This window comes from Salvelinus sp. IW2-2015, linkage group LG6.1, assembly GCF_002910315.2.
Source record: "Salvelinus sp. IW2-2015 linkage group LG6.1, ASM291031v2, whole genome shotgun sequence".
NCBI lineage: Eukaryota > Metazoa > Chordata > Actinopteri > Salmoniformes > Salmonidae > Salvelinus > Salvelinus sp. IW2-2015.
In genome coordinates, this window is record NC_036845.1 from 14,588,461 (window position 1) to 14,615,834 (window position 27,374).

A 27,374-nucleotide genomic window follows, 5' to 3' on the forward strand; every position below is an offset into this window, starting at 1 on the left:
TTGGGGTCACATTATCTCAGACGTAGACTACATTATATTTCTCCTTCTCCTCCTCTCTAAGGACAAAGTCAATACTGAGCAAAAACAGAGAATACAACCAATCAGTAATAATCCTGAAACAACAAGAACATTTAGTTTTGGGGGGGATATGAAGAAATGCAAGGGGCCAACAATAGATCCAATGGGGGACCCCGAAGGTAATATCAAAGACATAGTCTCCTAATGCAACAAAACATTGTCTCCCAYTAAGATATCAGTTAAAACACTCAATTACTGGTCCTGATAAATATACTACATGGCATTCAGGTTGCAGAGTATACCAGTATGCAATGGAGCAATAGTGAAAATGTACTCCACTATCACCAGACACCATCAGGTAATTTCGATGCAACCTCCTCTTGCTGCAGTAGGGGATCGACACTACCGGTCAAACGTTTTAGAACACCTACTCATTTAAGGGTTTTTCTTAATTTTGTACTATTTTATACATTGTAGAATAATAGTGAAGGCATAAAAACTATGAAATAACACATATGGAATCATGCAGTAAACAAATCAAATATATTTAATATTAGAGATTCTTCCTTTGCCTTAGTGACAGCTGTGCACACTCTTGGCATTCTCTCAACCAGCTTCATGAGTAGTCACCTGGAATGCATTTCAAATAACAGGTGTGCCTTCTTAAAAGTTCATTTGTGGAATTTCTTTCCTTCTTAATGCATTTGAGACAATCAATTGTGTTGTGACAAGGTGGGGGGGTATATAGAAGATAGCCCTATTTGGTAAAAMACCAATTCCAGCACAAATAAGCAAAGAGAAACAACAGTCCATCATTACTTTAAGACATGAAGGTCAGTCAATACTGAAAATTTCAAGAACTTTGAAAGTTTCTTCAAGTGCAGTCGCAAAAACCATCAAGCGCTATGATGAAACGTGGCCCTAATGAGGACCGCCACAGGAAAGGAAGACCCAGAGTTACCTCTTCTGCAGAGAATAAGTTCATTAGAGTTACCAGCCCAGAAATTGCAGCCCAAATAAATGCTTTACAGAGTTCAAGTAACAGACACATCTCAACATCAACTCTTCAGAGGAGGCTGTGAATCAGGCCTTTGTGGCCGAATTGCTGCAAAGAACCCCTACTAAAGGACACTAATAGAAGAAGAAGAGACTTGCTTGGGCCAAGAAACATGAGCAATGGACATTAGACCGGTGGAAATTTGTTCTTTGGTCTGGAGTCCAAATTGGAGATTTTTGGTTCCAACCGCCGTGTCTTTGTGAGACGCTGTGTGGGTGAACGGATGATCTCCGTATGTGTATTTCAAACCATAAAGCATGGAGGAGGAGGTGTTATGGTGTGGGGGTGCTTTGCTTGTGACACCGTCTGATTTATTTAGAATTCAAGGCACACTTAACCAGCATGGCTACCACAGCATTTTGCAGCGATACACCATCCCATCTTGTTAGGGAATTATTATTTATTATACCTTTATTTCAACAAGGACACAAGACTGAGACCAAACGTCTCCTTTACAGCTGGGCCCTGCGTATACATGTTTACACATACAGTTTAGGTACAATGATTAAAAAAGCTAAACGATACAAACAAAATGATCACAGATAACACAAAAAAAATACAGCAACAGATTACATTTACACATAGGTTATTCCCCTAACAGCACAAGAACTTGCATTACCCGAAACAYTTACAAGCAATACAAAAATAAAAATCCTCCAACAAATATTGAAAATGAGCAAGGGGGACAAGAGTCCATGCTTGAGAACTGGTTATAGGAATTATAATATTCATGAGTGATGATAAATAAGAAGGTAGCTTATTCAGAAGTGCTTTATAGACAAACACGAGAGCATGTTGTTCTCGTCTCACGGACAGCGAAGTCCAACCCACATTTTGATATAAAACACAGTGGTGAGTTCTGTAGCTAGCACCCGTAATAAACCTAAGTGCGCAATGATAAGTAGCATCCAGCGATTTAAGTGTTGATGCCGTAGCATGCATGTAAATAATATCCCCATAATCTATAACAGACATAAAAGATGCTTGCACAATTTGTAGAGGACAAACATGTCCTGTTTCTATAGAGGAAGCCTAGCTTGATTTTTAGCCGTTTACAAAGTTCGTCAATATGCATTTTAAAAGACAGTTTATCATCCAACCATATCCCTAAGTATTTATATGCAGAGACCTGATCATTTGAAAKCCATCTAAGCTCGTAAGTGCAAGTGTATTTTCAACCAACTTTTTGAACCTATTAAAAATCATAAAATGTGTTTTCTTTGCATTTAAAACAAGTTTCAGCTGTATAAAAGACCCTTGTAATATCTTAAAATCTGTCTCCAATAGTGATAATGGTTGGTCAGCCGTTGAAGCGATAGAGTACAAGACAGTGTCATCAGCATATAAATGAATTTGACCCTTTCTTATCTCATCACCGATATTGTTTATGTAGAGAGTGAACAGTAGTGGGACTATKATTTGTTTTTCAAAAGGACATTGACCCAACACACCTCCAGTCTGTGTAAGGGCTATTTTACCAAGGAGAGTGATGGAGTGCTGCATCAGCTAACCTGGCCTCCACAAATTCCCGACGTCAACCAAATTGGGATGGTTTGGGATGAGTCGGACCGCAGAGTGAAGGAAAAGCAGCCAACAAGTGCTCAGCATATGTGGGAACTCCTTCAAGACTGTTGGAAAAGTATTCCAGGTGAAGCTTGTTGAGAGAATGCCAAGAGTCTGCAAAGCTGTCATCCAGGCTAATGGTGGCTATTTGAAGAATCTGTTTAAAACTTTTTTMGTTACTACATGATTCCATATGTGTTATTTCATAGTTTTGATGTCTTCACTATTATTCTACAATGTAGAAAATATTAAAAATAAAGAAAAACCCTTGAATGAGTAGGTGTTCTAAAACTTTTGACCGGTAGTGTATATTATAAGCAAGATAATGTGTTTCATTCCAGTCAGTGAAGGTTTAAAATAACAAATCTCCTCACATTCGATTAGATTGGGTGACATTTCACCCCGCGTTCTCCACAGTGGAATTATTGCAGCAGTCCCATAGAATGGCCAAATGTCTTSGCATACGAGGAAATTAAACATGACAAAARCTATACTTACAAATGTCAAAGGYGAAATCAGGCGAGTCTCCGACAATAAGAACGACTGTTTTCAATATGATATTTGAGACWGTATTTACCAGAGAGTAGGTTTACTGATRCTTATCGAGTTCTTACAACAAGAATCKCTCTACATGACTAACTAAAGAATTCCATCTCTAAACAGGGGAATTCGAGAACACCAAAAACAATATTGCTATTTAACATTTCGTTTGGAGAGACAAACACACAACTAAACAATCACTGACTTCCAATTTTTGTTATAATTACAGTGTCAATGTGTGTCAGTGAGTGCTTGGCTAACATAGTCATAGATCGATACATTTCAATTTGTTTTCACACAATGGTAACCTACGGTTTGCTCTTTGCACTATGTACAGTATAGGAACTCTACATGCAATCTTYGTTAGGTTTCCCAGTCACGGAGTTACAATGTCTGATTCAACAGGGCCTTTAAGTACATTTGGGATATTGTATTAAATTACAATTCATTAAATACTGTCCAGCCATTTGGGTGATATGAAAATGAAATAACACAGACGCAATGAGTTTAAGTTGTGGATGTGCATTAACATAGATATATTTGTACATATCTGGAGGCCAGGTGGACTGAAATAGGGAGTATTGGCAACCCTTTTTTAACAAGTATGAATAAGCCCATKTGGGAAGAATTATCCTCATTATAACAGAAAACCTATCACAGTGATTTATGCAAGGTCTTAGTCGGTGTTCCACTATCTGATAAGGATAAGCATTTTCTCATAAAACTGGAACAGGAATGACTAATTAAGAGCATCACTCTCCATAGGTCAGTGGAAGACTCTGGCATGCTGGGAATCGCAGACCAAAGACAGAAACAACTGATAGCGCAATCAAACTCACATGTGAAGTTCCCCGTAAAGAATACAAAACACCTTGTTTTAATTAGATGACACATTGACGTCAAAGACCGACCACCGCATGTTGTCTACACTCCAAAAAATGGAAATCCATCGTCACTCCATTACTCAGGTTGAATTCCCCCTAGCTAATGCTGACAAGGCTAAAATCAAAAGAGATGTCTGAAACCTCTCTCGATCTGCCCTGAACAGTGAGGTTCTGCCATTGGTTTGTGATGTGTTATTGCCGCCAGGAAATCGAAGCTGTCATTTGTCCAAATAGCTCAATCTATCACAAACACGAAGCTCACTGGCATGTATATCAATTGTTGCACAAACAAGATTACAACCATTATATTATTATTATTATTTTTTTTTTTTTTTTGGGGGGGGGGGGTTCTAATGTGAGAACATCTGGCTTTTCTATATCCTTTCCAGCTATTGCGACCTACTGTTGTGGGTGAGCGCAACATAGCCACTAGCCAGCAGTAATCCAATCGCTTCAGTAACACATATCCCGCCATCTCTAATCCCGTGTTAGGAGGGTTTCACATTCATATAATCATGTAAATGCCGACAGAAACACATTTCAGATCAACCACATCAACCCTGACAACTCCAGTGAACTTTTGACAGGCCAACGGGGKACCTCAAACACCATCCAGAGCAGAGCCTTCCCATGAGACACAGCTGAGGTATGTATGCGGTAGGGAAAACACTTGAACCAATGTGTGTGTACGTGTAACATGGCTTTTTCACACTTGGAGGACATCTTTATCCCCTGCATGTTTCTTTTATTAAAAACAAAACAGAATATCTGTCTGGATGGAAAGGTTATATTCCACACACGTAAGCACACACACACACACGTCCAACATCTAACACAGACAGAATAATTAGCCTGAAGTCCAAATGCATGAGGAGGCAAGAACTTACACAGGTCTCATTGTGTTTTGTTTGGCTTTTTTGAAACAAGCATTCCAGGGGMACTCTAAATCCATTTGAGCAGGACGTAAGACCAGGCACATTTTTTTTTTTAAATAACAAAACAAGGGGGCATACCTTTGAGTGATGAAGCTGGATGCCATAGACTAAAATATTTCCGAGCTTGGCTCCTGTGGCGAGCTCCATCATGGCCGCCYGCTCTCCTCCCATCGGCTCGCTGGCGGACGAACCGTCCTCCGACACGTTCAAATAAACCTATCAAAAGAAGCCCCGCCACACCCAGTCAGACATGCATCTCCTGCCAATAACGACACTCTCTGACGGAGACTTAGAGAATGATTCAACCTTTGGATCAATTAAAGCACATTGTTCAAAACACTCGTAAGAAAGGCGTGCTGCGACTGAACAAGCATGTTTATTTAAAGGTCCTCGTTTGGGAGGGATGTTGGAGGAGTGTGTTGTTCGGGGTAAACACACGTCGGATAGGACTCTGGGAGGTAGTAATGCATCTGGTTCAGGTGGAAAGGCCTCACGGTGTTTATTTAGATAGATGGGCCCACCTTAAGACAGCATTAACCAGCACTGATGAGTCACTTAGTGTGTCATGCATGGGATGTGAAAGCATCTACACTGCTGCTGCAAAACTTAGATTTCTAATTGGGCTGTTGACTGACGCTCGACAGGGTGAATTCACTCCAATTATGTCTTCAMATACAGGACGTGTGTTGTAAGCTCAATGTCAAATGTGTTAATTAATCTGTTATAAACCTTCTATTATACATCATTATATGACTATAAGTCAAGTATTTCTTGAATAAGTATATTAAGTCACTTGTCATCTATCAACATCTGTTTCAATTCAAATAAGTGATATTATTGATTTGTTTTGCTGCAGTAGAAGGTGCCAGTTTGGCTTAAGTCTAGACGAGATCATTACCAGGCACATACTGAATCAATTGCCACGCACTCTGTGAAACTCGATTATCTCCCACTCTGATTGCTAGGTCATTGTTTAATGCTACAGACTAAGCCAAGGTTTCCTAAACCTCGGTCCTCAGGGCCCCAAGAGGTGCACGTTTTTTTTTTTTTTGCCATAGCACTATACAGCTGATTCAAATAATGAACTAATCATCAACTTTTGATCATTTGAATCAGCTGTTAGGGTAAAAACCAAAATATGCACCCATTGGGATCTCGAGAACCGAGTTGGGGAAACGCTGGACTAAGCCCTTAAGAAAGAACAACYTGTGCCATCTAACGCCACCCAGATATCCCTCACTGTTGATTCTGCATCCTCGCTTAAGAAGGGGAAATTCTGAGATCGCTCGGTGAGCCAACTCTTGTTTTGAATTCAGCCTCCCACCTCGCTAACTCTGTTTGGAATTAAGCCTTCCCATGATGCTGATGTTTAATGTAGGACATCCTTAAGCTTCCATGAAATCGACTTAGGCCGGGAGTAAATGTATTTTGAATAAAGTGCTGGATGTGGGGGGTCCTAGGGTTCTCTACCTGTGAAAAGGGCATCTGGTCCACAGTAAGAGCCGTAGGGAAAGCTCAGACACAGATGCATTTACTCTGGTGCGGTGGAGAGTGTTGCTCCCACCCTAATGCAGCCTGGAACCAAGCTCCACACCACTGGAAGGAGCTGTTTTGTGTGTGTGTGTGTGTGTGTGTGTGGTGTGGTGTGGTGTGTTGTGTGTTGTGTGTGTGGTGTGTGTGTGTGTGTGTGTGTGTACACACTTGCGTGCACAGAGGTTCACTGAGGACCTAACAAGGCCTTACAACACAAATCAAGGCAGGGTTTAATCAAGTTATCCTGTATGACATTTGCAATGATTAAAACTGAGTTGTTTTGAAGACGTAAAGACTCGCTTAAGAGAAAATTCCAGAATGCTACTTCCCAAGCCCACTGCACCTTTTTCTCCTCACTTTGTTTTGGCAGTTGTGCTGTTGCCGGGGTAAAAAAGGTAAAAATCACAAAAAGTAAACAGTACCTTCATAACGTAAATGTTTATTTTGGGTTCCAATTAGATCAATTTGCAGGGGGGGGGGGTGGCGCGGGAGGTAATGGGGGGGGGGGGGGTCTACTTGAGGCTGTCATGAGTTAATGTTGCTCTGTGGTTGATATTGACATCTATCACGAGCCAAACGGTAAGTGAAAGGAGTGAAGTGCTCTCAGGGGGGGGTATAGGGTTTCTAAACAGCAACATAGTTTTGTCGGAGGGACCATAGGTAGACTGCAAAGTGAACATTTTACAAGCGGAAAAAGGTTGTCTGGCCATGTAGTACATGTACCTTGAGGAAACTAGAGCCTGCCTGGACCAGACGTGTGCTTTAGAAAACACCCAGCGCAAGTTCATTCACAGTGTGGGAAACCTGATTGAGACATGATAAACGTCCACTAAGTCCACTAAGCACAGACAACACCCATATACACAATGTTCTCTGTTAACACTGCTAGCTCACCTTGTTCTGAATGTGTGCGATTGCTACTGGGATACCCAAACATCAGAGRGTTCKATGGCCTTCGCAAGCTTACAGTCCATCCTTAAAGCAACATGGCCAACTCACCATAAAGCAAAGTGATCAGTAAGGGGCAAAGAGCCCCAAGCATAGAGGACTGAAGACAGTCTAATTTCCAGTACCAGAACGAGTGTTGGTAAGGCAACTCAATTCATATGAGGCTCTATTTACACATTTATCCCCATGTYAACTCAACTCACCCAAATAATGACCACTGGATGCAGGAGTGCTCGGTCTGCCTCCTCCAACGCACTCAGCATTTTTCCAACTTCAGAAAAGCAAGAACTGTTGACCTACGGATAAAAAATTTAAAGCAAGTATCAGAAAATAGTGGAAAATTGTTGAGTTGGCTATCTGAGCAGAAAAAAAATGTAACGTGCATAACCTTCTATTTCCAAAGTGGTAATAACATAAACATAACATAATTAACAAACCATATTCATAATGTTGAAACAGGCTTAGTTATATTTTGTTTTCCTAAACTCCTGAAGTGTGAACTTACAGAAACRTGAATAAAGTTCCACTCTTTTGACAGAGATTTGGCATTGTCTCCTATCAAGTCTGAGATCACATCCACCTCCTTGAAGAAAGACACAAAGAAACATTTTACAGAAATACTACATTCAAATGTGAAATAAACCAAATAATGATGTTAGTTAATGCTGTTAATAAATTCCATTGGAATGCAGGGGAGCTCAACTACAGTCCCAGAGGGATTTCCATGCTGGTATTAATTTCTCCCTGGCACTTAATCAATTAATTTCAGCCAGAAAGTCTCAGTCCACACACCTGGTTACCCAATAATAAATTAGTCCCTGATTAGAAAGCAAGGACAAAACCAGCATACATTACGWAGCTCCAGGACTAGAGTTGAACACCATTGATCTTAAGCTAAATTCTCTCCAAGGCTGGATTGCTCATTATAACAAATGAAAGAGACAGGGAACCACTGCTGGGCTCTCTTTGTCTCTCTGAGCTGGCAGAATGATAAAGGGTACAAAGAAGCCTGGAGACAGAATTGTAGACGAGCCAAGTTAAATTTCATTACACTGTAAATCGAATCAAAATTCAGTGCAGTCCAAAATAATAAAATCATTTTTGTTCACTGTAAWTGTAACCACATTTTAGCTGAGTATCTTTCAACAAATTTAGCCCTTGAATATAAATAGAATGAAGCTGTACAACATGCTACAGTCAGTGTGTCCATTTCATGTCCATCTCTTCTGTTTTCCCAGTAATTCTTCCCTGGTCCTGTCTAACATTTCATACACAAGAGGAAATAAACACAGAAACAAACATCCACGCTCTGGGTTTGTCACTGACTGGGACTTGTACAATTTTAACCGTTTAGAATAACAATGACAGTTGGAAATCTAAATGGTTACGGGAAACATGTGGAGGGTTATTTGGTCCAGAAAGATAAGTTGCTTGTGGGTTCTGAGGGAAAACCATCAGTCAGAAATGTAGATTTGCAAGATTACATTTTCTGACATGATTTAAATAAGGTTAGTTGGGCATGAAATTCTGGAATGGGATGTTTGTTCAAGAGACAGGAGGTCAAGGAACAACTACAGGACACACCAGAGAGTCCATGACCGAGTCTGAAATCAAGTTCCAGGCTGCCAGAGGAAAAAAGAGAACTGCCCCAAACTATGAGTTTCAATTCAGAAAGTGGTAAGATGTTACCACATTGTTTCCTAGTAAAACCATATAAATACCAAGTCCCAGCTTAAAACAGGCTATAAAAAGTGTTACCTATTACTTTTTCAAACTATGAGTTGCTTGTTTGAAATGCTGAGAAACTCAGACAAAGGGAAAGGATAGACATGATTTGAATATAGTGCTCAAAGTGTAGTTCAGTGAGCTTTGTCCSGGCCTWGCCCTAMCTGTTCCTCTATCTGGCTGTGTCCATGACTAAATATCTAGTAGGTCAAGGTTAATATTTTGGAAAAAGGAGTGATATAATTCATGTGTTCCAAGATTGTATTTAATCTTGAGTGAATATGAAATACTATCGTATACTAAGCTCAAAATGTTAGAGATAAGGAGGGGATGGAGGTGTTCTCCCTTCATCAGATCCTCCCTTCCTATCATGACACTAATGTCTATTAGATTGGGCTCCGACACAAATTGACTACGAGCCTGAATTTTTTTAAAGACGCAGATGTTTCAGTTGCAGCTCTAATGCAATGTCAGAATTATGGTTTAGTGGTTAAATTCCAATTCCTTTGTCTCAGGAGACTGAAATAAATGTGGCACTAATAGGTTTACTTATTAATCAAAAGAATAATGAACGGCTATAAAAGCTGTTTGCTTGAATAACGTCTGGGAATGTCTGTTAAAGGACAAGTGATCGGTGGTTATTGAGGCAAATACTTTTATAAACCTAAAAAAAAACATTTTATTTGCCCAACATCATGTACAGAACAAGAATGAAAAGTGCTAACAAGAACATTGTTTGTAATATATTACATATTAATACAATTTAATGTATATTTTGTATCTTCCACTATGATTATGGGATCACATCCATATTCATCCTGCTACGAGAATCCCCTAATCATATTCTCCCCGCAATAACACACACACACACACGCTGCAAAATCCTCCACCTGCACACACCACACTGTGTGCTCGCCTCCAAGCTCCAGCTCAGCTCAGGCTCTACCTCCCTTATCCCCTGTATTAGATTCATTAACGGCATTGATCACAAAGCTAATTCCTCCTCCTCCATTTTCTCTCCTTTRATCTCCCTCGAACCCCTGGGAAGGATGCATCTGGTCCCAGACACGCGTGCGCCACAACACGACCTCACCGGCTACCCGAGTGCAGGGAACAATGGTTCCAATCAAAGCCAAAGCCTTAGGTTCCTAGGATCCCATACAGTACGTCTCAGGGGTCTGCCTAGCACCACGACAGCTAGATCCGCTGCCTGTTTGACGCGTACTGCCTGATGAAGAGCTTGGCACTGCTTCACAGGAGGATGAGCTGTCGGTGCTCTCCCTGTATCACCAAAACATTTCACCCGCCATGCATTTCCCCCCTCTGTTATCAACTACTGAGGGAGGATGTATACACACTTTCCGATATACGCAGGAAGAAAGAGACTCTCAGCGGCAATGTGGGGACGGTGTGGTGGGAGGCCGGGGGTGTCTGTTTTAAAACAAATGAGAATGGAGAAGTGCAATGTGATTTGTGGGGACGATATGGCAACCTGTGACCCCTTCACCATGACTGAGAATGAATGGGAGACATGTCATACAGGGACAGTATGGGGAAACAGGGAGCCATTCAACATGATGGGCGAAGGGTGGTAGTGAAGAGTCATCGCTGKACACTCAATTAATCAGATAATTCCCATGGCATGAACTACATGACTGCCATCTGCTTTCCGTCATGCCGGGAGGTGGAGAGGCAGAGGGGGGYTGGAGGGAGGAGGGTGTGGAAGCCTTCAGACAAGCTCCATTATAGGTCTAACAACAGATGGCAATTTTAACCAGGGCCCACCCAAGCGGAGCTCACATGGTCTGGGAGAGGGGGGTTGTTGGAGGGGTGGAAGAAACATCAATGTGATGATCGAATGTAAAATCTCACAAACATTGTAATTGTAATCATCATCATAATCATCACCATACCATGTCCAAAGCGCTCATGCTCCTCTGCAGAGCGTTGGCCAGCTCTGTAGCCTGTGCAGAGCCACCTGTGACAACACAGGCCGACTGGGAGAGAGTCTCTGAAAAAGAAAGTGTACTTTGACCACTTTTGCTGCAAATCTCCGTTACTTAGCAATGATAATAATCTTTAAACATTGTGAGAATTCATTTAAGTCATCACCACTCGGGATTCAACTTGATTTACGTGGGGAAGTGATGTGCCAAAGACACACACACACAAAGATGTATTCTTGCATATGCTCCCAACACATACTAACAATGAATTCATTCACACACAAAGCTCTCTTGGTATAATTACTATGCTCAATATGTCATAATCCAGTTGGTCGGCCCAGGTGCATACAGAGGTAAAGAGTAGGACTGATGACTTTATGAATGTTACCATGACTGTGTAGAGACCATGATGGCTCTACCGTGCCCTGACTTGTATGGATGGCGTTCACATCACAGACTGCAAACACCCTCCCTTACTTTCTGACAAACCTAAACAAGACTTCATAGAATATCTTCCTGGGAGAACAATAAGACTATTTTATTTCTCGTCGACATCACTCTATTCCATTCTAAACTGGCATTGTCTCACACAGGACAAAAACACCTTTACATRACTTTTGTTGTACAGAAAATAGTGCTAACGTACATTAGGTCTATAAAGTACGTGGTTTTTCTGTCGGAGGCAAACAACGATCATGTAAATACTGCACTTAACAGTATAAGTTGTGTATAAAAATATATACAGATACACAGTCACATACCTTTGACAATGGACTCTGCTGCAGCCAGATCTCGTTTGTAGGTCACCTACAGGACAAATAAACTTAGTTTAACAACATGTTAGCATCACACCTGCTCTAAAAAGCATTGTTCATTTTAGTGAAAATATATTTAGATTCATAGGCCTTACTCCATTACTGGCGTACTTCAACGCTATCAAAACCCTTTACTTTCAGTCATCATATCAAATAGTATTAAATACAATACACAATGTATGAATTTAAATCTGTACTTGTCCCTGTATAACAAACTAGTAATAAGCATACAATTAGAGCTAAGACAATGGCCTAATTTAGGCTTAAAGGCATTGTCCCAAACTGAGTTAGTGTCCCAGGCTGGCTCACCTTCCACAGGGTTGGCGGGCCCTCGATGAGTTTAGCATTGGTGCCACAGTACTGCAGAGCCAGATGAAGGCACTCGGTGCCAAACTCAAAGTCCGACTCACTGCACTATGAGGACAGGACACAAGAGACGTGGGATTGTTGACGATGCATAACAAACTGAGTTAGTTCCCATTTCATAAACAGAGTTGAGCAAGTCTTCTGGGGACAAATAAAGGATAGGTCACCAACTCACATCGACCATTGTTACATCTAAACAAATATTTCACCTAGTTGGCTCTAACCAGCGACCTTTCGGTTATTGGCCAAACGCTCTTAACCACTAGGCTACCTTCCACCCCAAATCAGAGGAGAGTTGAGTTCATAACAGCTTGGCCCAGTGCAGTGAGAACACATTGGAATCAGATGACCGTTGCTGTAGCTCGCATTGCATTGAAAATTTGATATAAGAGATGAGCTCATGCCTTTTAAGATACTGTGGTGGACTACAAAGGCTAAATCAAAGTAACTCATGCTACCTGAGATAATATGGGGGCAATATTTTATCAGGATTATAAAAGAGAGGGCCTTTTTCTCAGGACCCTGGAACTGAAGGAGAAATTACAGGAGAAATATGACTGCGTCCTGTGGTAATTGAACCTGTAGCATTTTCTCCCGGTACAAAGGCGTGCACTGGGGACAGGATAGAGTGTCTCCCCTTTGTCTTTTCAGCCCAGAGTTCTGCCAGGCTCAATGCATGTCAAACTACAAATGTGAGGCTCACGCAGATTTTGGGGGAAAATGTCCTACAGTGCTAACTTGAGACACCTTACACTTTCCCAACTTTGATGGACACAAGTGGAGAGGGGGTGGGGCACTCCCCATCACGCCAGAGCCTCTCGTTTTCACAAATACACTTACATCACTACAAATTTGTCTTAATTTTCGGTGAAATGCTACTTGACTGGCCTTGACACTCTGCTTCTCTTGCATAGTGAATGTGCTCTCATTTTCAGAGAGAGTCAAAGCCAAAACCAACAGGGCTCCCTGGTAATCTAAAATTCGTATGTGCCAGTAACCAAAATAACTGCAGACAAATGGGGCTCCAATTGGACCCATACTTCGGGTCTTAGTCAAGGCTTCCTACGTCCTTCAAAACACTGGTATCTGCATCACCATCTAAATCGAGCCAAGGTTCAAATAGCAGAGCTCTCAAGTATCTGGGCTGTTTGAAAAATAAATCTGGTGAATTTTTGCAGTGACGGATTTGTGATAGACAGAAAATGTTACAACGTAAAAGTTATAAGCCTATGTTTTATGATAAGAATCCACACATTCATGGTTTTGGTCAAAAGGCTGATTCCTCACAAATCTAGAAGAAGAAAAAAAATATTGGGAGGATTTTCACAACATTTAATCCATAGAAGGGTCCTTTGGAGGAAGGATTGTTGAGATTTGTATCTTAAAGCACAATTGAGAAATAATTAATTGAAGTTGGAACATGTGACATTTTGGCCTTACCCAGGCATAATGTTCATCTGTAGGTGCTACAAAGAAAAATATGTTTCATATGAAGCTTTACTGCTGGTTCTGTAATATGAGTAATATTTTGATTTGAATAATGATTTTCTTACATTAATGTATGAATATTTAAAAAATAGAAACATGAATATAGAGAATATATCATTTTTGATTTGACAAATGTTTCAATATATTGTTGAACATAATATACTCTACAGGCATATCAAAGTTTCAATGTGGGATCTCTGCTAGTTTTAATGTTATGGACAATTTTATACAGAGAAATTGTCATAATTGTCATCAATGTAACCAATCACAGCCCTCCTTTTACTTGTATCACTGCACATCCTGCAAATCACCAGCAGAGGGCAACTGTTTTGAATTGATATTCACATTCACTGTTTGTAATGCTGACAAATTGGATCATAACTCGAACAGTAGAAGAGATCCCACTCTGGAACTTTGAAATGCCCGTACAGTATATTATGTTAAAAAATATATTGAAAAATTTAGCAAATCAAAACATTTTCAGTGTTGGGGGTAATGCGTTACAAAAGTATCGCATTACACGAATGCATTACTTCTATCAGTAATGGAGTAATATAACAAGTTACCGTGTTAAAATATTGTAATACTATTAGTTACTTTTTCAAGTAACGCATCCAATACTGGCAAATTGGGCCACCTCGATTGGCAAAGTGGGACACTTAATTATTTATTGTAAAGAAGGATAATTGAAAGAGTAAATAATATATACATGAATAAATAATATATATTCGTGATAAACATCAATTATTCATACAAATTAAATGTATTAAAACACTCTTTAGGTATTTCTGTGGAACATTAATAATCTACACAAAATACTCTGCAATGTCAAAGTGGAAAAAATATTATACCATTTGTAAAAGAAAATATGAAAAATAAAACACTAATATATGTTGATTAGATAAGTATTCAACACCCTGAGTCAACACGTTAGAATCCCCTTTGGCATTGATTACAGCTGTCAGTTCTGCCTAAGTCTCTAAGAGCTTTCAACACCTGGGTTGTTCAACATTTGACCATTATTCTTATCAAAATTCTTCAAGCTCTGTCAAATTGGTTGATGATCATTGCTAGACAACCATTTTCAAGTCTTGCCATATATTTTCAAGCAGATTTAAATCAAAACTGTAACTCGGCCACTCAAGAACATTTACTGTCTTCTTGGTAAGCAACTCCAGCGTAGATTTGGCCTTGTGTTTTAGATTATTATCCTGCTGAAAGGTGAATTTATCTCCCAGTGTCTGGTGGAAAGCATACTGAACCAGGTTTTCCTCCAGGATTTTGCCTGTGCTGAGCGCCATTCCGATTCTTTTTTAACCTGAAAAACTCCTCAGTCCTTAAACATTACAAGCATACCCATAACATGATGCAGCCACCCCTATGCTTGAAAATATGGAAAAGTGGTACTCAGTAATGTGTTGTATTGGATTTGCCCCAAACATAATTTTTTTWATTTCAGGATAAGAAGTGATTTGCTTTGGCACATTTTTTGCAGTATTACTTTAGTGCCTTGTTGCAAACAGGATGCATGTTTTGGAGAGAGAAAAAAATATTCGGTACAGGCTTCCTCCTTTTCACTCTGTCAATTAGGTTAGTATTGTGGATTAACTACAATTTAAAAAATTATGTATTTAACCTTTATTGAACTAGGCAAGTCAGTTAAGAACAAATTGTTATTTACGATGACGGCCTACCAAAAAGCAAAAGTCCTCTCGTGGGGACGGTGGCTGGGATAAAACAAAAATATATACATAGGACAAAACCCACATCACGACAAGAGAGACACCACAACACTACATAAAGAGAGACCTAAGACAACATAGCATGGCAGCAACACATGACAACACAGCATGGTAGCAACACCACATGACAACATGGTAGTAACACAACATGGCAGAAGCACAACATGGTAGCAGCACAAAACAGGGTACAAACATTATTGGGTACAGACAACAGCACAAAGGCAAGAGGGTAGAGACAACAATACATCACGCAAAGCAGCCACAACTTTCAGTAAGTGTCCATGATCGAGTCTTTGAATGAAGAATGTTGTTGATCCATCCTCAGTTCTCCTATCACAGCCATTAAACTCTGTAACTGTTTTAAAGTCATCATTGGCCTCATGTTGAAATCCCAGAGTGGTTTCCTTCCTCTCCGGCAACTGAGCTAAAAAGGATGCCTGTATCTGTGTAGTGACTGGGTGTATTGATACACCATCCAAGGTGTAATTAATAACTTCACCATGCTCAAAGAGATATTCAATGTCTGCTTTTTTTTCTTTAATAGGTGCCCTTCTTTGCAAGGCATTGGAAAACCTCTGTGGTCTTTGTGGTTGAATCTGTGTTTGAAATTCACTGCTCGACTGAGCCACCTTAAATAAAATTGTATGTGTGGGGTACAGAGATGAGGTAGTCATTCAAAAATCATGTTAAACACTATTATTGCACACAGAGTGAGTCCATTTATTATGCACATTTTTACTTAGTCTTGCCATAACAAAGGGGTTGAATACTTACTGACAAGACATTTCAGATTTTTGTTTTCTATTTATTTGTAAACATTTCAAAAAACATAATTCCACTTTGACATTATGAGGTATTGTGTCTAGGCCAGTGACCAGACAATCTAAATGTAATCAATTTTAAATTCAGGCTGTAACACAACATTTGAAAAGGTCTATGGGTGTGAACAATGTCTGAAGGCACTGTACCTGTATGGTTATGAATATAGATAGCTAGGGTTTTTAAATGTTGGTGAGGTCATATCTTTCCAAGTAAAATGAAGCTATGTTAGCTTTCTCTAGCAAGCTAGCCGATAGCAGATTTAAGGAAAGTTAAATGGAACATTTGATCCTATTTAGAAAATGGATTTCTGTTAAGGAAACATGTATTTCATAATCCCCCCAAAAAGTATTTTTCCATTAAAATGACCTAGGGGAGTGTCAGTTCAAAAGTAACATGGTCTCCCAGTTTGACAGTAGGCAGCAGCATACCACCCTGAAATACCACTGCTGGCTTGCCTCTGAATCTAAGCAGGGTCGGTCCCTGGATGGGAGACCAGATTATTCTGGAAGCGGTGTTGGAGGGCCAGTATAAGGCACTCTTTACACTAGTCTAAAGAAAATATCCCAATGCCCCAGGGCGGTGATTGGGGACATTGCCCTTTATAGGGTGCCGTCTTTTGGATGAGGCATTAAACAGGTGTCCTGACTCTCTGTGGTCACTAAAGATCCCATGGCTCTCATCGTAAGAGTAGGGATGTTAAATTCCCAAACTGGACGTCATCATGGCCACCTAATCGTCCTCAGCTTCCAATTGGCTCATTCATCCCCTGTAACTATTCCCCAGGTTGTTGCTGTAAATGAGAACGTGTTCTCAGTCAACTTACCTGGTAAATAAGTGTTGTAAAAAATAATGGGACACTATTAATTTTTTAAAATATTTTAACAAGGTGAGAGTACTGTAGTACAAAAACCACTTCGTCATTTTCATTCTCAATTACATCCCATTACAAAATATGTTGTAAAGAGACACTGAATATCCTTTCTTCCTTTTTTTATAACCGTAACATTATTTACCTCATAACACTGTCATTTTATTTACCATTATGCCTCTGTTATTACACAGGATGCCACACCCACAATGATGATGTCATACCCTTTGAACCCATTGTTTATTATTATATACAGTTGAAGTCGGAAGTTTACATACACTTAGGTTGGCGTCATTAAAACTCGTTTTTCAACCACTCCACACATTTCTTGTTCACAAACTATAGTTTTGGCAAGTCGGTTAGGACATCTCATTTGTGCATGACACAAGTAATTTTCAAACAATTGTTTACAGACAGATATATTTCACTGTATCACAATTCCAGTGTGTCAGAAGTTTACATACACGAAGTTGACTTTGCCTTTAAACAGCTTGGAAAATTCCAGAAAATGATGTCCTGGCTTTAGAAGCTTCTGATAGGCTAATGTACATAATTTGAGTCAATTGGAGGTGTACCTGTGGATGTATTTCAAGGCCTACCTTCAAACTAAGTGCCTCTTTGCTTGACATCATGGGAAAATCTAAAGAAATCAGCCAAGACCTCAGAAAAAAAATTGTAGACCTCCACAAGTTTGGTTCATCCTAGGGAGCAATTTCCAAACTCCTGAAGGTACCACGTTCATCTGTACAAACAATAGTACGCTAGTATAAACACCATGGGACTACGCAGTTGTCATACCGCTCAGGAAAGAGCGGGTCGGTCTCCTAGAGATMAACGTTCTTCGGTGCAAAAAGTGCAAATCAATCCCAGAACAACAGCAAAGGACCTTGTGAAGATGCTGGAGGAAACAGGTACAAAAGTATCTATATACACAGTAAACCGAGCCATATATCGACATAACCTGAAAGCCCGCTCAGCAAGGAAGAAGCCACTGCTCCAGAACCACCATTAAAAAGCCAGACTACGGTTTGCAACTGCACATGGGGACAAATATTGTACTTTTTTGAGAAATGTCCTCTGGTCTGATGAAACAAAAATAGAACTGTTTGGCCATAATGTCCATCGTTATGTTTGGAGGAAAAAGGGGGATGCTTGCAAGCCGAAGAACACCATCCCAATCGTGAAGCATGGGGGGTGGCAGCGTCATGTATTGGGGGTGCTTTGCTGCAGGAGGGACTGGTGCACTTATCAAAATAGATGGCATCATGAGGGAGGACAAATATGTGGATATATTGAAGCAACATCTCAAGACATCAGTCAGGAAGTTAAAGCTTGGTCGCAAATGGGTCTTCCAAATGGACCATGACCCCAAGCATACTTCCAAAGTTGTGACAAAATGGCTTAAGGACAACAAAGTCAAGGTATTGGAGTGGCCATCACAAAGCCCTGACCTCAATCCTGTAGAAAATTTGTGGACAGAACTGAAAAAGCGTGTGCGAGCAAGGAGGCCTACAAACCTGACTCAGTTACATCAGCTTTGTCAGGAGGAATGGGCCAAAATTCACCCAACTTATTGTGGGAAGCTTGTGGAAGACTACCCAAAACTTTTGACCCCAGTTAAACAATTTAAAGGCAATGCGACCAAATACTAATTGAGTGTATGTAAACTTCTGACCCACTGGGAATGTGATGAAAGAAATAAAAGCTGAAATAAATAATTTTCTCTACTATTATTCTGACATTTCCCATTCTTAAAATAAAGTGGTGATCCTAACTGACCTAAGACAGGGAATTTTTACTAGGATTAAATGTCAGGAATTGTGAAAAACTGGAGTTTAAATGTATTTGGCTAAGGTGTATGTAAGCTTCCAACTTCAACTGTACTTCCTCACTAACACACAGGTATTGATTGTTGATTAAGATATCTATTAGAAAGCTTAAAAGTCACTTTTCTCTGTGTCCCATTTAACCAATACTCACCTTATATGGAATGGTTCCACAAAAATGTGTGAAAGAGACATTTATACTCATTATGATAAAACATAAATATTTAATATGTTCTAACACAATTTCCATATAAACAATCGACAACTGACAAATGCAATTCAAAACGGAAAAGTGTATTTTATCACAACAAAATAATATCTTGATAAATCTAACATATCAAAGGAATATTGGCCATAAACATTCTGGCAGCTTTACGAAAAGATACAGTACATAGCCTGTATTTAATGCCTTTAATATGTAGGCTATCAAGTCACAACAAGGCCGACTTCAAATGCCGCCGTCAAAGTTCAAATAACCCCGCATTAACTGACCGCAGCGCAAATGCAAACTATGTCAGGTCAATCCTACACATAATAATGCATTGAAATAAAAGGATTATAATCAAAGGGATAACTTATCATCAACGAACTACAGTATTTAAGTCTAACGAAATCGACCAAACAACGGCAAAAAGTACCAAAGGAAAATCTACACCTTCGCTCATCTGATAGGCCTATAGTAGAGCTTCGTGCTGAATGGACAGTATAAAAAAAAAGCCAAATAACGAGTAATAAGTAATAGATTGCTTTTCCAAGTAACGAATTCAAACTCTGTTCATGTTTAGATTTTTAAATATTCATTCATTATTGTAAGAAAATTGTTATTGAAATCAAAATGTAAAATACTACTCATAGTGCAGAGCAAGCTGTAAAGCTTCATATAACACCAATGTTTTGTAGCACCTACAGGTGAATCACTATGAAATCTTAAAGGAGGCCTGGGCAAGGCCAAAATTCCAAATATTCCCACTTCAATTAATTATTTTTGAATTATGCTTGAAAATAAAAATGTTAAATATATGTCAACAAACCTTCCTCCAAAGGACCCTTCTATGATTAAATGTTGTGAAAAAAATGTTGTTCTAGTTGTCGTGAGATATCACCCAAAGGTGAAATAATTTCCCTTATTATTTCGCAATTATTCTGGGACGTTCAAATCATCTCACATGATAATTTAAAAAATATTTTTAAAAATCACAGACTGTTAGACCTGTAGTAACCACACTACTTCAATGTTATTTTTACGTTACCTTTACCAAAGCCAAGAGGTATTTTTATTTTGTTCGACAGAGTGATATGCTGCACAGTGCCAGAGTATATTAATGTGTAATTTCTTTCCCAGACATAATCACGCCGTAGTGAAAATGATGGCACCCACACCACAAACTCTTCAGCTTGAAACCCTGCAGGTTCCAGCACATCTGGTGAACAATGGACAACTGTAAAGACTGAGTGTGATGTATGAGAATCATAAAGTCTTTTGTCATCTAGTCGCATTGCTGGGGTAAATTATTTCTCAAGCATAAATCTCTCCGACGGTCATTTTATGTGATTCGAGGGACCTTTTAAAGCAATTATTTGACATTGAGAGGGAACATTCAAAACCTGCAGGACATGACTAGTGATCGACGTGGAAAAAGGTTTTGCAGACATCCAAGTTTCTCAATTTCCCTGACCAGAGGTGAAGAAACTTCACAAAAACATTATGTAAACATGAGAACTAACTACTGTACAAGGCTAGGTTTGGACTTTGTTTCAAGGTGCATCCTTGTTGGCATATTTGTATTTAAGAAAATCATTCAATAGTTTGTTGTTTTATGAGTCACATCCCTAATTCAAATGTACACGGTAAACATAGTAATTTTTGGCCAGGTCAAACAGACTGACCGGTGCACTCACGTTCTGTTTAATTGAAACAGAATGTGAGTTATCGCGAGATCAGGCTGGGTTCACGGGGTTATGTATTTTTTTTACATAGCCCCAAAACCAGGCAACCAGTTTTTATTAACTAGACCTCGGGTAGACTACAAGTGATGTTTTGTGTACAAGAACTGCCTAGAAGTACCTACCCTTTGATAAGCCTGGTAGATGACATCATAGATGAATCCCTGGGGCATCTCACTGGCTCTGTACATGGTTCTCTCCAGAGAATGGTCCAGGTAGCCCTCCAATGTGGTAGCAATCACTGTGGAAACCAGAGGTCGGATAGCCCCAGCAGCCTGCAAAATAATAAACGGAACGGAATATGTCCTTCTTCCTTATGGAAATACACACATCAATCCAAAATTTATCAAATGGTTCCGATCCTATTGTGTCTTGAGGCTTACCACTCTTGTTCTAACCATGGCTGGATAACAACAATAAATCCCAGCTAAACAACAGCTTGTGCACACAATGCTTTTCCTGTACAATTGGAAGTTCTTCATAAGCAACATTCCTGAGATCGTATTTTCTTGTGACCATGACATGATTGAGGATGAAAATCCCCATTGTGCCAAGAACAAGTACGGTTAATGAGATAAGGGGGGGAAAAATGACTAGAAAATGGAATGAAAGCAAACATGTGTTATGTGTGTTACACATGTTATTAAAATCAAAATGAATCTCATGCTCTTCGGAGGAGACTGACATTTTATCATGATCGAGGATACTGGCAAGTTAATGAAGACCAGACTGCTGGCTTTGAGAGTTAGTCACACACACACGTCAGCCCCAATGTCAAAGAGCTCCTGCTCACACTTCTCACTTTTGTGACCAGCCTTCAACAATATCACGTCACATCTAGTAAAATATAAATCACCGTCTAAACATATCAATGTCTTCCTTAGCCACTAATATCAGCCAATGTGGTTTTAATTTGTCATGGCTTACAGAAGGTATACATGGCTACAGTTGAGAGCAATGAATCGCTCCGTCTGAGCTCCACTGACTGTGTTGCGTTGGAAGAGATAGAGGACTTTGAATATGTACAAACCCCTTGTTCTTTGGCAGCCATTGTTATCTTGAGGAGGAAGTCCTCTTCCACAAAGGGCCGCACTGCATCATGGATGATGACCACCTTTGGTTTGACGCGGGCCATACCATCCTCTCCCTCACTGAGGGCGCGGACCCCATTGAATATAGATCTGTGGCGAGTGGATCCGCCATGTACCACTAGGACATTTCTGTGGTGGAAGCGATGGATAATGTCCATCATCAAATCTAAGCTCTCCTTGGCAACCACCACAACGATGGTTTGGATCCATGGCACTCTGTCAAAGAAACAGTGTGTATAGTCATAAGTCAACACCTTTCGCACTATGGTTAGAACATATCATTCTTGTTGAGTATATTTGTTTCATTACTTGTGTCATGACTTATTATTAAACAATTATTTTACATTATTTCAACAGAATTCCACTGAAATGGTCAGTATGAAACAAAAATACCTAGTAGTATCAAGAACAAGTAGACTATTTTGGACGTTGTTGGAAGTTGTAGAAAGACTCAAAAGTGTAAATGTGTGACCTGATGGATTCAGTAAAGATCAATTAAATGGGGTAATGAGACATTACAAAACCTTACATTTATTCAACCATAACATAAAAGAGCGTAAAACCCCAGTGAAATGGTTTGTTTACATGTGGCCACTGTCTTGCGCAGTGACAAGATTAAGGGGCAGGGCCATAAAACTACAGTATTCCAAACGGGACATATGTTTTAGCATGCAAACATTCGACACTTCAAGTGTTACCTCTCGAAAGTTTGAATTGTGTAGCTTATCAGAGGTCTGTTGAGAAACGTACAGAACTGTTTGGGTGTCAGTAGCCCCGTTCTTTCTCCACTGCCACCAGCTGGAAGAACCACAGCTACCGGGAAATCGACGCTGCAAAGTCCCGCAATGTGCTTGTCCAACCGGGCTTCGCATGCTGAGAAATGTCGTGGTTCAACAGGCCTGTCCATGTCGCCCGTTTCCTTTTACGTGCTTCAGGGCAATTGAGTGATTTGAAGTTAAAACGGACTAACACTTGATGTCACGAATACGTCCTATCGGTATCCCCATATACAGTTTCATTCATTCCTTTATGGGCGGAGTCGCGTAGACTAGTGATTGATTCGATTTGTATCCTGCTACATTGTAGCCACAGTCCTGCGCTTGCGCGCTGTCAAGGAAGCCCCATACCAGCTCTACGTCACTGATGTTATCTGTGGGGTCTTTGCTGATGTCTCAAGATTTCAATATCACCTATCATATCTACTATGTATATGTGGTTATTTATGACAATTTTGCTTATCCTGCATGCTTTCATGCCTTTTTAATTTTGACTGCTTGATGGAATTGAGCATACATTTTCATTTTAGTCATTTAACCAGATGCTCTTATCCAGAGTGATTTACGGGAGCAATTAGGGTTAAGTGTCTTGCTCAAGGGCACATTGACAGATTTTTCACCTAGTCGGCTCAGGGTTTCGAACCAGCAACATTTCACCGCCAGGCTACCTGCTATATTCATTTATTTATTCAAGCTTGCTTGATCTGGTGCAGAAGTATAACTAGTGTGATATGATAATTGTATGTGTAGGTTTATACTATATGGGATTACTTGATCTACATGCTTCAACACTGAAATGCCATCTAATGTTCCATAGAACAATTTGGGGGTAGGCCTACATAGTTGTAGGTGGTCGACATGCACTGCCACCCAAGATATGTTTAAAACTAAATTACAATGTGTAAGTAGCCTACCACAGAACATGGATTTACATCAATGAAACAAGAACTTGAAAACGGCCCTTAGGACAACAAATAATTGCAGGGGGGAAAAAATAATACTGGGTAATATTCTATTTTAAAAGTGGCAAATTAGATCTCTAATGTAAGAATCAACATACAATAAGGTGAAATTTACGTTAACATTTATTATTTTTTCAAATGAAAACATGAGCAATGACAGCTTTTTGCTAAATATGTGTGATGCATATTAAAAGGTTTATCAAATGAAGAGCAATACAACATATATATTACATCATATACATCTTATAGAAAACGTTTATACATCTGTTACCATACTTCAGAGGACATGTGATATCATACTATATATGTACACATATTTACATTGTGTATTTGTGGTGCTTTTGTGATGGGAAACCCCTTTTCATGCAGAGCTTATTTTATTACATTATATTGGCTGTAAAACTGTGTTTGTATAATGGAGTGAAGAGCAGGTTTACATTGTCATACAAGAACTTGAATGATGCGAATTATCTTAAAGTTCCAGACAGTTCTATTGGTCATGATGACCCCATTTAGGTTCATTTCATCTTATTAGCTAATGATTCAATGGTGCCCATTGGTCCTCAGATGTAGCAAGCAAGCAATGCCATTAGCTTTTACAAAGTCACTTTCAGTGGTCCTCCTCACAACAAGCCAGTCCCAATAAAAGATAATCCAAGACCACATTCACTGAGGCATTCTGCAGTCCTGCCTTAGGGCTCTGCTTCATGCCAATTCTCGTTTAGCTTGATCTTCCCTAGCCTCCTTTTGGCTTTGGCTTTGTGTTTGTGGAGAAGCTGGGGCCGAGACAAGGCAGGCTCCTCAAACTTCATATGGCTCGACTCGTTGTGTTGCCGGGAGTACCTCTTACACTTGCACGAGGTGACCACGGTGATTTTGTACGTTCTTGTACTGCTGTCCTGGCACTGCAGTTGGATGCGTTGGGTGCGCGTCTTGTCGTTGACGCAACGCCAGTCCTGACTGTTCCTCCGGCTCCAGAACTTTCTGCCGTAGCCGCCGCCGATCCAGTTGGGAAGCATCTGAGCGGGGAGGCACTCACCAGCACATACCAGCTCCTTTATGGGGTTGATGCTTGTGCATTGGCCATCAGAGATGTACTTGGTGGACCTCAGCTCTCTACAGCCAACTTGACTTCTCTGATCTGTAAGAGAGAGAAACGATGAGAATCAAACAACTTTGAACATCTAGTGAAGATTAAAATGTCCTTTTGTGGCCCCAAACTATTTGGTTTCACTTTAAATTCTACTGCAGGTAACATAAAGGGTTTTCGATCAGAAAACCTTACAAACACAGCCGTCTATTTAGTTAATTTGGAGGTTTTTGACACAGACTATAAGCCTATACCGATTACTGGCTTGTAGAGAGGAAATGGTGCATTGCTCTTGCATGAGAGGAAGGGCTTTAGTGTTCTGAGCTATGTCAATGGAGCTGGCTTTCCTATAGGATTATCAGCGGGCAACTGGTAGGACAATCAGCACTGTTCTGCTCCAGGCTACAGCTCCTCACTCACCCTGTAATCCAAGCCAGGGCACCATTCACAGACTGCCATACACCTCTGTGACAATGTGCCCCCTTCTCTATGACAGAGTTTGATGAATGAAGAGAGGAGAGGCTCCTTTTCTCTCCTTCATGCTCGGGGTCCTGAGAGAGCTCAAGTCAAACAGTGCCACAATCACAGACTTCCTGTGTATAGGAACACGCCTCCATTCAGTGGCGCTGACACACTGTCACTCCCCAAACACTAGCCTGGCTGCCCTGGGTGACTCATCTCTGCTGCCCTGCTTGGACACCTGCCAGGAGTGTGTGTGTATTGAAGATCATAGTGCCAAGCTTTGCCTGGTCTCACTCAGTGGGGGCATCTGATACTGTCTCTGGAGTGTCACTACTTAGCTACTGACCAGAGCTGATCATATCCATGCCTATTGTACTATATATATATATATCCATGCCTATTGTACTATATAGGCCCACTATGTATATAACAGCTGGTTGTAGTTTTAGCAGTTACATTTTTACATTAAGACTGTAGTATATTATAATTTAGAGAACATAATCTCAACAACCTAATTGTAGAAACCTCTATAAACCTGCTTGTGCTGGGATAAATATGTCTATGCACTTGTCTTGAAATAAATAAAAAAAAACGTTTACAAAAGTTAAAAACCAAGGAAAATAGTTAAAAACCTTAAAGCACAATTTCTCAATGTAAGAAAGAATACTGAACAATACTCACCAACTCTATCGTTCCCAGCAGTATTTCCCGCGCCTCTCCCGCCGTTTCTTGCCCGATTTAAAGAGACATTGCTCGGGGCATCCTGCACAGGAGTACCCACGTGCGAGTATAGGATCTCCGTACCATCATTCTTGAACGCCTGGCAACTCCTCACAAGAATACAAAACAAGAATACCAGGTGGCACGTCTTGCATGCGCTCAAGTGCATATTGCTTCTGGGGATGTAGGAAATAAGCAGATCCCGTGTCAGGTAAATTGATTCTGTGCCTCTGATGTCTGCGGCAGAATTACTACGTTCTGAGCTTGTTTTATATAGGCCTGTCCGAGTCTTGTTTTGGCAACCGCTCAGGTAACCGCTCTCTTGACTGAAGGCTGGGCGTAACTGGATAACCACGCCCATTTGTCTGTGCGCTACAGAGCCAGCGCGTGTACAACATCTGGAGTGATCCTGTTCCTGTCTCTCCAATTGATGGGATTTGGTGCTATTGCGTAATTTGTGTTTCTTCAGATCCCCATCTATTCGTCACATTTAATCTATTCAAAATATTAGAAGAGACTCCACTTTTGGTCTCTGCAATAATGTGTTCTTCTTCTGTTAAATGTTMTTTTTTTTTATTCCCTCATTTAATCATCTTCCATGTTCTGACACGCAGTCTCACCTACTCTCTTAATTCAAAAATGAAAGCTGATAGGGTCTGTGTAATTTGCTTTCGGTCTCTGTCATTCTCTTCCTCTCGACCTCTCAATCCCCTGTCATTTTTACACCTAATGATTGGAGTGCCTAGACTAACTGGAGTCTTTGTGTGTGTGCTACTCATGGCAAGGAGAGATATAATTACTTCTGTGGGAGCATTCACTTCAGCCTTGTCTTCCAGATTTGAAAAGAAGTGTCACACATAGACACTAATTGTTGCTCATGTGAAGGAAATCTGATACACTTTTGTTCAGTGTCATTATCATATGAACCTAAAATATAGGGGCATCCTTCCTCCTGTGTAGAATACCAGAAAGCATTGAAAGCAAATCAGATGTACTGTATCTTGTGATATAATATCTGCCTGAATACATGTAAAGGTGAAGCCATAATATATTTTTATACTATTGTTGGTTTTGTAACTAATGGCCTTGTCTCTTTTTACTTACATACAAGGCATATTTCACTAAATAGGTATTTCACCTACCTCACTTCCGACCACAAAATAAAGACAATACCACCATTTTATCCCAGGAGACTAGTAATACATGGATGGCTTTCCCATCTACAGTCCTTTAGGTGATGGGGTGAATGATGC

At 40.1% G+C, this 27,374-nt stretch overlaps 2 protein-coding genes across 3 annotated transcripts in view; both read right to left on the bottom strand.

The window, feature by feature from the left end:
• Positions 1–23,286, bottom strand: part of LOC111965154 (D-ribitol-5-phosphate cytidylyltransferase) — a 36,015-nt gene extending 12,729 nt beyond the window's left edge. The window contains exons 1-9 of one of the 2 annotated variants that reach the window (XM_070444017.1): positions 22,862–23,286; positions 22,051–22,327; positions 21,146–21,295; positions 12,274–12,378; positions 11,911–11,956; positions 11,117–11,214; positions 7,984–8,061; positions 7,682–7,774; positions 5,076–5,213 (exon numbers count right to left, since the gene is read on the bottom strand). In XM_070444017.1, coding sequence (XP_070300118.1) covers positions 5,076–5,213; positions 7,682–7,774; positions 7,984–8,061; positions 11,117–11,214; positions 11,911–11,956; positions 12,274–12,378; positions 21,146–21,295; positions 22,051–22,327; positions 22,862–22,983 — 1,107 coding nt within the window. In that variant the 5' untranslated portion in view covers positions 22,984–23,286. Of the gene's footprint in view, positions 1–5,075; positions 5,214–7,681; positions 7,775–7,983; positions 8,062–11,116; positions 11,215–11,910; positions 11,957–12,273; positions 12,379–21,145; positions 21,296–22,050; positions 22,328–22,809 lie in introns of both variants that reach the window. The other variant, XM_023989176.2, reaches the window with a different exon arrangement.
• Positions 23,287–23,954: 668 nt separating this feature from the next.
• Positions 23,955–26,497, bottom strand: LOC111965155 (sclerostin domain-containing protein 1-like). Its single transcript, XM_023989178.2, has 2 exons — positions 26,083–26,497; positions 23,955–24,990 (listed from the first exon to the last, which is right to left on the bottom strand). Exons 1-2 carry the CDS (start codon positions 26,480–26,482, stop codon positions 24,542–24,544), a joined length of 849 nt encoding a protein of 282 aa, XP_023844946.2. The 5' UTR covers positions 26,483–26,497; the 3' UTR covers positions 23,955–24,541.
• Between the last annotated feature and the right edge of the window lie 877 nt (positions 26,498–27,374).